Source organism: Neophocaena asiaeorientalis, unplaced genomic scaffold (assembly GCF_003031525.2).
Source record: "Neophocaena asiaeorientalis asiaeorientalis breed wild unplaced genomic scaffold, Neophocaena_asiaeorientalis_V1.1 scaffold134, whole genome shotgun sequence".
In the NCBI taxonomy this organism is placed as follows: domain Eukaryota; kingdom Metazoa; phylum Chordata; class Mammalia; order Artiodactyla; family Phocoenidae; genus Neophocaena; species Neophocaena asiaeorientalis.
The window spans coordinates 23,963,225-23,973,244 of record NW_020185339.1 but is presented as its reverse complement, the minus strand read 5'-3'; the positions used below and the strand labels follow the sequence as shown (position 1 = coordinate 23,973,244).

At 41.3% G+C, this 10,020-nt stretch overlaps 1 protein-coding gene across 1 annotated transcript; it reads right to left on the bottom strand.

Annotated features, from left to right (window-relative positions):
• Positions 1 to 113: 113 nt before the first annotated feature.
• On the bottom strand, positions 114 to 1,066 carry LOC112394002 (apolipoprotein F). Its single transcript, XM_024736427.1, is given in 2 exon segments — positions 114 to 247; positions 250 to 1,066. Coding segments are annotated over 2 exon segments (942 nt in total). The 5' UTR covers positions 1,058 to 1,066.
• Positions 1,067 to 10,020: the final 8,954 nt, after the last annotated feature.

The window sequence follows — 10,020 nt, the reverse complement described above, 5'->3', positions numbered from 1 at the left end:
CGCAGCTTACGGGGATCTTAGTTCCCCGACCAGGGATTGAACCTGGCCCCTTGGGCAGTGAAAGAGTGGAGTCCTAACCACTGGACAGCCAAGGAATTCCATACCACCTTCTTTTATATCTCAGTAGTATTCCCATCCCTAGGATCTAAGCCATAGTCATAGAGTAAGGTCCACTGCCAGTAAGGAACTGAACTTACTACTGATACCAAAGGGCCCATGGTAGTTGTTTCTTCCAGGTGACTCAATTTGAGGTGCCCCCAAAGACCTCCTTGCTGGTCTCTGGTGGAGGGCTGTTCACCTCTCTCTCATTATAATACTGGATCACCCGCTGAACCCCAGACTTCACTATAGGTTTAAGTGCAGTACTGATCATTACTCCCGTGGGCCCCCCTGACAATCCAGCCATGGCCATCAGAAGTTCATAACCCAGATCTATGACCCCGTCTTGGCCTCGTTCCTTGGCCTTGTCCGAGCAGTTCTGAACAGCATAATACAATGCTGTGCCCAGGTTGTAGAAGGTTCCCACTCCTGGCAACAGCTGGACGACATTGTGCACATTCTGCTCCTGCTCCTGCTCACAGTCCTTGATGGAGAGGGATCGTCGGGCCCTCTCTGGGTCTGGGTGCTCCCTGGCCAACAGCTGCAGAGCAGAGGCCAGGGCATCCACTGACACTCCCGTCCCTGTGCTTCTGCTTTTCTCGAGCTCTTGAAGATGTCTGATGAGGATCTGTGTCGCCTTTACACTCCCCTGGCGGTAGAGCTGAAGCTGCAGGACCCGTACATCAGCTTGACAGCCAGCATTCTCCAAGGCAATCATCAGGGGCAGGCCTACCAGGAACTTGGGGAGAAGGGCCATGTGGGTGAAGCCAGGCAGGGATTTGGGGAGCAGGGCCCGGCAAGACAATGGGGCTGAGGAAGGTAGCCAGGATCCCAAGGATGAGTGAAGGTGCACCAAGACGTTTGTCTGGTTTCCATATGAAATGGCATCCACAGCGTGCAGCAGGAAGCAGCAAAGAAGTAGCTCAGCTGGTACCATGATGAGTCTGAGACCACGCATGTCCAGAGCAGAGTGCACTGGAGACGGGAGAAACCAGAAACATACAAACCGTTTCCGTCAGGACTGTGGTCCAAAAGGAGCCCGGGACTCAGGAAGAACCTCATCTATCACCTCCAAACTTCTGTTCTTTTTAGCTACAGGACTGAGAAACAGGAAATGCAACCCAATTGTTCCCTCTTGGCCTTCTCCATCTTCAGGTCTTCCTCTGCCTGATTTCCACCCATTTAATAGGGAGCCCCAAATTACCACAAAGTCTGGTGATTAAGAAGTAAGACGGCTTTGATAGATTTGGTAGCTCCTCGATCCTGTTCTGCCTACTCCTCTGTCGGGTGAAGAAAGTAGATATTGGCTTTCCCCTATTATCAGTAAGAGATGTAATCTCTGCAAATATTTGTCCATTTGTACTGGCTTCTCAAACCTTGTCCCCTTGTCACACACTGGACCTCAATACCTAAAAACTCTGTTCTTTGGCATTTCCTGCCGGTCCCTGTCACTTTCACACTCTAGCTCATGATAGAAGCTGGGAAACCCAGAATCAGAAGAGGTTAGATGTCTATGATTCTCTTTTCAGTTTAAAAATTAAATTAGCAAAAAAAAATTAAATTAGCAAGATTCAGTGTCTCATTGGAGATTTAGTACAAGGTAGATGAATGAGAAAAAAGTGAAAATGCTTCTACGTGTTTCTATTCTGTAGTTTTGGCCTTATTTTTAACTTCCCTTTCCAAAGATAGAAATAACGTTATGCAGCCCATAAGAATCTGCTGGACTCATCCATTGTGGATAACAATTGTTTATCCATCAGCTGTTCTCTATGCTGAGAGAGATTTAGCTCCAGTATAATCCACCCAACTTCCACTTGTTTCTTTTTTTTTTTTTTTTTTTGGCGGTACGCGGGCCTCTCATTGTTGTGGCCTCTCCCGTTGCAGAGCACAGGCTCGGGACGTGCAGGCTCAGCAGCCATGGCTCATGGGCCCAGCTGCTCCGCGGCATGTGGGATCTTCCCGGACCCAGGCATGAACCCGTGTCCCCTGCATCAGCAGGCGGACTCTTAACCACTGTGCCACCAGGGAAGCCCCCCACTTGTTTCTTTTACTAATCCAGTCGTTCTAATGGATATAATAATGGATCACAGATTTGCGATATCATTGCTTAGCCATTTTTATTAGTTAACAATAAGTGTCTTTAAGCTTTCATCAGATTGTAAATGTTCTGAACATTTGAAGTTTCCTTGAATTATAAATGTAATTATCAATAAAAAAATCAATCTGTCTATCTAGGTATCTATTTCTCTGTCTTTCTATCTAGCTAATGTTTTCAATAGCACACTTTTCAACATGTGGAGGGAAATATGAGGGACTGGAGAATAGAAAGAATATGATGAAGTTTCTTTGCGTGCATTCCAGAGATAAAATTATCATTTTTTAAAAGAGGAGAATAGAAAAACAAACGAACAAAGAAACAAAATGGGCATAGAGAAGTGTAAGCAACCTATCTATTTAGTTTTTAACACTTCATTAGGGCAAGTCAGTTTCAATGGTGCCTGGAAATTCATTTGGAGGATTGAAATCATATACCTCCTAGAAGCAATTCAAGATTTCAAAAGAATAATTTCTAAGTCATTTGATCTTTGTAACACTTTGTGCTCTACAACGCATCGACAAAGTTCAGGAAAAAAAGTGTTAGGAACCATTGAGTCCTGTGTTTACTTTTCATAACTTTGATGCTTTTTTATAATGACTTTGAAGAATGAGAACTTATAAAGAGAGGGTAGTAGGAAAGGGTGGAGTGGAGTTTGATAAGAGCTTGTAAGAGACTATTAGCTTAGCGGGCACAGAGTAGAAATAAGATGATTAGAAATTTTAATAACCTACAATGGAAAAGAATCTAAAAACGGCTATATGTATAAGTATAACTGAATCAGTTTGCTGTACACCTGAAACTAACAACATTGTAAATCAACTATACGTCAATAAAAATTATAAAAACAGAAAAAGAAAGTTAAAATGCTTCTCATGCTTAGACATATTACAGGTACAGTATATGGTAACTGAAAGAAAAAATGGAAAATGGAATGTGAAATAATGACTGAGAGCTACTAAGTGGAGAAAAGCAAGGCTAACACCAGTCACCTGTGTCTTTCAGCACTGGGATGAAATAAAGAGCATACACCTATCCTAAGTGGTGTCCAACATTTCTGCCTACTTACTGTGTCCCATCCTTGAAAGTAGTCCTGGGAAAGCAGACTTGTCACCTAGGTGGCACTGAATATCTGAAGTAAAGAATCTGGACAAGTTCCTGAATCAATTTCCCCATAAAGCACTTCAGAATAACTGTGGAACATTTGATAAATTATATTGTCATCATCCATAGACACTGAGAGGCTCTTAACTTGGGGGTGTCTTCAGCTTTTTACCTAATTCTCCAACATGTTCCCAAGACTCATACCTGCAGTTCTAGGGGATGTTGATAGCAAAAGCTCTGAATTGTGTCACCAGCATCATGGGGGATGGCTTCTCAGCAAACTCAATCACAATCCAAGCTAACTGGCAGACCAGCCACCCCAGTGGGCATATTTGCCATCGTTAATACATTCCTCAGGGTGAGTAGCTGAGTTTTGGATTTATCCAAGCCTCCCTGTGGGTCCCCCAAGATCCCTCAGAATGACTTTAGCATTGCCAATGCCTTCTTCCTCATTGTGCTTTTTGCTCTCTCTCATGGATGAGGGTTTAGGTGGTGTCCTTTCCTCCCATCTTAACAAGCTGAAGCTACAGAATGTGGGCCTCAGCTGGGCCGACATCCTCCTCCTGGGCCACCTCCAGAGCTAAGTTGGATAGGTACTCAAGTAGAGGGGCTAAGGATGGGGCCGTACATAAGAGAACCTGGCAGGTCTTGGAATCTGGGAGAGGGATCTGGTTGGAGAGCATGTTCAGAGGATGCCCAGTTTCTGTGAAAAACAGCTGGAAAGTCAGAACCCCTTCCTGGGTATTTCTTGGAAAGACAGCCAATGGGGACAGTAAGATGCAGCAAAGGAGCAGTACAGCCTAGATCATGGTGGGTCAGCAGAACAGCCCTGCTGGAAAGAAGCAGTGCTCAGATTGGGAAGTGGGGAAAGGCTTGGGATGAAGAGATACTAAGACTGGTCAGAACTAGGAAGTGTCTTGGCCCTTAGAAACTTTGGCTACCTGGGCATACCTCAGGCCCACTATTAAAGGCTATGGGAGATCCTCACTGTTTTGAGGAAGAAACAAACCAGAGGAACAAGAAAGTCCAAACATCTCCTTTGCTTTGGTATCTTCATGGCTGGAATGACTGTTTTGATTTTTTTTGTTGTATCCCACTTTCTCCTTTGCCCCAGCCAGAATCACGAGGATGCCAGAATGCTGATAGTGTCCAAAACAATGACAGACATAGCATTTGCAAATATTTATTCATCTCTCTCCAGCCCAGACTTTGTCCTCCTCACCTTTGTCCTATACTGACAAATAGGCCTTTTCCCTTTTTGACCCTACTAGTCCTGCCCCATATCCCTATTGTCCTAAGGTTTTACCCTGGACCTACACATGAGATGAGGAGAAGTTCCCCTGTATCTTCTGAAAGGGAGAAGAGGTAAGGCAAAAAGGCTGATGACCATTGGCAAGAGACCCCCAAAACGTTTAATAAGTTCTTATTAAAAGTACACATTGGGTGAAAGTCCAGGGAAACTGAAAATATTGGTAAGTTAAATGAAATCGGTACAACTTCTACTTCTCACTTTTCTAATTCCAATGCAAAACACAAATAAAATGTGTTCATCAGCTGGGTGGTAACTCTTTCCATATCTAACCAAAACTCCAAACATTGGGCTTCATCTAGGGTTTAGCATAACTGCAGTCCAAAAATTAGGGGAAGAAGGTATCTGATGCCTTCTGAAACTGGTACAGGTTCCTACATATTGTTATGGTAAAAAGTTTCTTTGGTGCTGTCACTCATTTCTTTTTTAAAAATTATTTATTTATTTATTTTTGGCTGCGTTGGGTCCTCGTTGCTGCACGCCGGCTTTCTTTTAGTTGCGGCGAGCGGGGGCTACTCTTTGTTGCGGTACGAGGGCTTCTCATTGCGGTGGCTTCTCTTGTTGAGGAGCACGGGCTCTAGGTGCACGGGCTTCAGTAGTTGTGGCGCATGGGCTCAGTAGTTGCTGTCACTCATTTCTGACAGACAACCAAAAGGAACAGGCCAGAGGGAGGGGTCCAGAGTCCTTCCCTCTATTTCACTTCCCTCAGTTCCCAGCAGCGGTCCCTGACAACTAACAGCAGACAGAAGAAAGAAGAGGGGTAGGTCTGTAAGGATGCACTACCAAAATTGTAGGAAGCAAGAACTAGGTGCAAAGTGGTCCAACACTACCTGAAGTTACTGGTTGCTAAATCCCTAGGGAACCCTACCTAGGACTATACCATTTCTGTGGAGTAACATAACAAAGGATAAAATATTTAACCCTTTTTTCCTAAGATCTATCAAAAAGCAAGAATATCTACTCATCACTTTTTCAGCATTGTACTGGAAGTCCTAAGTAGTGTAATGAGGAAATAATAAAAAATTAATCGCATAAAAAATAGAAAGGAAAGTAGAACGGTATTTATTTAGAAACATGATTGTTTACGTAGAAAATCCTAATTTTTTGAGGAACTTCCATACTGTTTTTTACAGTGGCTGCACCAGTTTACATTCCCACCAAGGAAACTAATATAATATGTCAATTACATCTCAATAAAAAGAATAAATGAAAGTGGGGATATTACTATTTGTTTTACGGAAACAAAAAGGATTTTGAGAGTACTATGAATAGGTGTATGACAATAAATTGGATAATCTAGATGAAATAGACAAATTCTTAGAAACATATAACTTACCAAGACTGAATCATGAAGTAATAGAAAATGTGAATAGACCTATAATTAGTAAGGAGATTGAGTCAGTAATCAAAAATTTCCCAATAAAGAAAAGCCCTGGACAAAACAGTCTTATTGGTGAATTCTACCAAACATTTGTGGGGTTTTTTAGTTTAGTTTTTATTTATTTATTTATTTATTTTTTTTTTTCCTGTACACGGGCCTCTCACCGTTGCGGCCTCTCCCGCTGCGGAGCACAGGCTCCGGACGCGCAGGCTCAGCGGCCATGGCTCACGGGCCCAGCCGCTCCGCGGCACGCGGGATCCTCCCAGACCGGGGCACGAACCCGCGTCCCCTGCATCGGCAGGCGGACTCCCAACCACTGCGCCACCAGGGAAGCCCTAGTTTTTATTTTTTATATTCTTTTTTTCCTACCAAACATTTGAAGAAGAATTAATACCAGTCCTTCTCAGACTCTTCTAAAATATCAAAGAGGAGGGAACATGTCTAACTAATTCTACGAGACCAGCATTACCCTGATATCAAAGCTAGACAATGACCCTACAAGGAAAGAAAACTACAGACCTATACCTCATGAGAATATTAATGCAAAATACTAGCAAATTGAATTTGGTAGCATATTAAAAGGATTATACACCATGGCAAAGTGGGATTTATTTCTAGAATGTAAGAGTGGTTCAATATATGAAAATCAATCAGTGTAATTCACCACATTAACAGAATGAAAGAGAAAAATCGCATGATCATCTCAATTGATATAGAAAAGCATTTTACATCAATAAAATAGAAATAGGAAGAAACTATCTTAATAGTAAAGGTCATAAATGAAAAACCCACAGCTAACATCATATTCAATGGTAAAAGACTGAAAGCTTTTCCTCTAAGATCAGGAACAAGACAAAGATGTTTGCTTTCAACACTTTTATTCAACATAGTGTTGAGCAATTAGGCAAGAAAAAGAAAAAAGACACCCAAATTGGAAAGGAAAAAGCAAAATTATCTCTGTTTGCAGAAGACGTGATAATATATGTAGAAAACTCTAAATATTCACAACACACACACACACACACCTGCTAGAATTAATAAGCAAGTTAAACAAAGTTGCAGGATAAAAAATCAACACCCCAAATTAGCTGCATGTCTATACAGTAACAGTGGAAAATATGAAAAAAGAAATAAAGAAAACAATTTTTTTACAACAGCATCAAAAAGCATAAAATACTTAGGAATAAACTTAACCAAGGTGGCAAAAGACTTATACATTGAAAACTACAAAACATTGCTGAAAGAAATTAAAGAAGGCATAAATAAATGGAAAGACATCACACCCATAGATTGGAAGACTTAACATTGTTAAGATGTCAATACTATCCAAAGAGACTAACAAATCTAATGCAATCTCTCCTAAAATCCCAGTAATGTTTTTTGCAAAAACAGAAAATCCATCCTAAAATTCACATGAAATTTCAAGAGACAGTGAATAACTGAAACAATCTTGAAAAAGAAAACAAACTTGGAGGACTTGCTTCCTGATTTGAAAATATATTACAAAGCTACATCACTACAAAGATGAAAACAACTTTGATGATCAAAAAGAAGTCAATAAAATAAGACTGAAGTGGTTCCTGAAAAAAAAAAAAAGCTACAGTAATCATAACAGTGTGGTACTACACATAATGACAAGTACCTCACAGGAGTCATTCTGCAAGGCCAGTCAAAGCCACACTTGCATGCTTTTGTAAGCATCTGAGCTGCAGTGAGAGAATAATTCCTCTTCTTAAAAATGAAGATACTGGGACTACCTTGGTGACACAGTGGTTAAGAATCCGCCTGCCAATGCAGGGGACATGGGTTGGAGCCCTGGTCCAGGAAGATCCCACATGCCGCGGAGCAACTAAGCCCGTGCGCCACAACTACTGAGCCTGCGCTCTGGAGCCCGCGAGCCCCAAGTACTGAAGCCCGCACACCTAGAGCCCGTGCTCCGCAGCCAGAGAAGTCACCGCAATGAGAAGCCTGTGCACCACAATGAAGAGTAGCCCCTGCTCACTGCAACTAGAGAAGGCCTGCGCGCAGCAACGAAGACCCAAATACAGCCCAAAATAAATAAATAAATAAATAATTTTTTTAAAAAAATGAAGATACAAACGAGGACACACAACTAAAGAAGACTTGCCTCCCGAGAGAATATGCTTCAGCAAATGAAAGCATTTCCTGAAAATAATTCTAGTTTAGCCCTAACAGATAAGTGGATGAGAGACTTTGCTTAACATATTGGGAACTTATAAAAATCAACGAGAAAAACAAAACATAGTTTCAATTTAAAAAATAAACTGAGAAAGGCTTCCCTGGTGGCGCAGTGGTTGAGAGTCCGCCTGCCAATGCAGGGGACGCGGGTTCGTGCCCCGGTCTGGGAAGATCCCACATGCCGCGGAGCGGCTGGGCCCGTGAGCCATGGCCGCTGAGCCTGCGCGTCCGGAGCGAGCTAAAACAGTTTCTTAGAAGAAAACATAGGAAAAAAATCCTCATGACATTGCATTTGGCAGTGATTTATTGCATATGACACTAAAAGCACAGGCAACAAAAGAAAAAATAAATTGGACTTCATTAAAAACTTTAAATTAATTAACTTTTAAAACTTTTGTGCATCAAAGGACACTAACAACAGAGTGAAAAAGTAACCCACAGAATGGGAGAAAATCTGCATATCATATAGCTGATGGGGTTAATATCCAGACTATATAAAGAATTCCTACAACTTAACAACAAACAAACAATTCAATTTAAAAGTGGGCAAAGGGGAATTCCTTGGCTGTCCAGTGGTGAGGACTTGGCGCTCTCACTGTGATTGCTAACCACAGTGGGCCCTGGGTTGGACCCCTGGTCGGGGAACTAAGATCCCACAAGCCTCGCGGCACAGCCCACTCCCCTGCCCCCCCAAAAAGGGCAAGGGACTTGAATAGACGTTTTTCCAAAGAAGACGTACAAATGGCCAGTTAGCACATGAAAAGATGCCCAATATTATTAATCATTAGGGAAATGCTAATCAAAATCAGAATGAAAGACCATTTCACACAACCTAAATGTCCCTCACAAATAGGTGAACAAAATGTGATATACACATACAATGGAACATTATTCAGCCTTAAAAAGGAAGGAAATTTGAACACATGCTATAACATGAATGAACCTTAAGGACATTATAGTAAATGAAATCAGCCAGACACAGAAGGACAAATATTATATGATTCCACTTACATGAAGTACTTAGAATAGTCAAATTCAGAGACAGAAAGTAGAATAATGGTTATTAGGGGCTGAGGACAGGGAGGAATGGGGAGTTAGTGTTAATAAGTACAGAATTTCAGTTTGGGAAGATGATGAAAAAGTTCTGGAGATTGATATGTTAACAAAGTGAATGGATATTAACAACAGTGTGAATGTACTTAATGTCACTAAACATACACTTAGAATTGGTTAAAATGGTAAATTTTATGTTATGTATGTTTTACCACAATAAAAAAGCATTAATCATAAAATTAAAGATCAATAATTGGACTTCAAAATGAAAACTTCTGCTGTTAAGAAAATGAAGAGACAAGGCATGGTCTGGGGAAAATGCTTGCAAATATATATCTGACAAAGAATATCTATCACATATGATACATGTGTGAAATTTATGTCAGTGATAAACAGTTGGCATCAGTATCCATGGATGCAGAACCTGTATGGAAGGTCGACTGTACTATGACATTTTATATAAGGGACCTAAGCATCCACAGATTTGGTATGGGGGGAGGGTTCTGGAGGCAATTCCCCTCAGATACCGAGGGAGGACTGCATGGCACTATAATTTACATCAGTGGTATGATACATGCAATATGCATATAGACACACAATATTAAATAAGCAAACAATTCCATTTTATAAGTGGACAAAAGACTTGAACAGATACTTCACAAAAGAAAACAGTGGCCAATAAACATATCAAAAGATGTACAATATCATGTCATCAAAGGAATGTAAATTAATACCACCAGGAGATACCCACTAAGATGGCTAAAATTAGAAAGACAGATA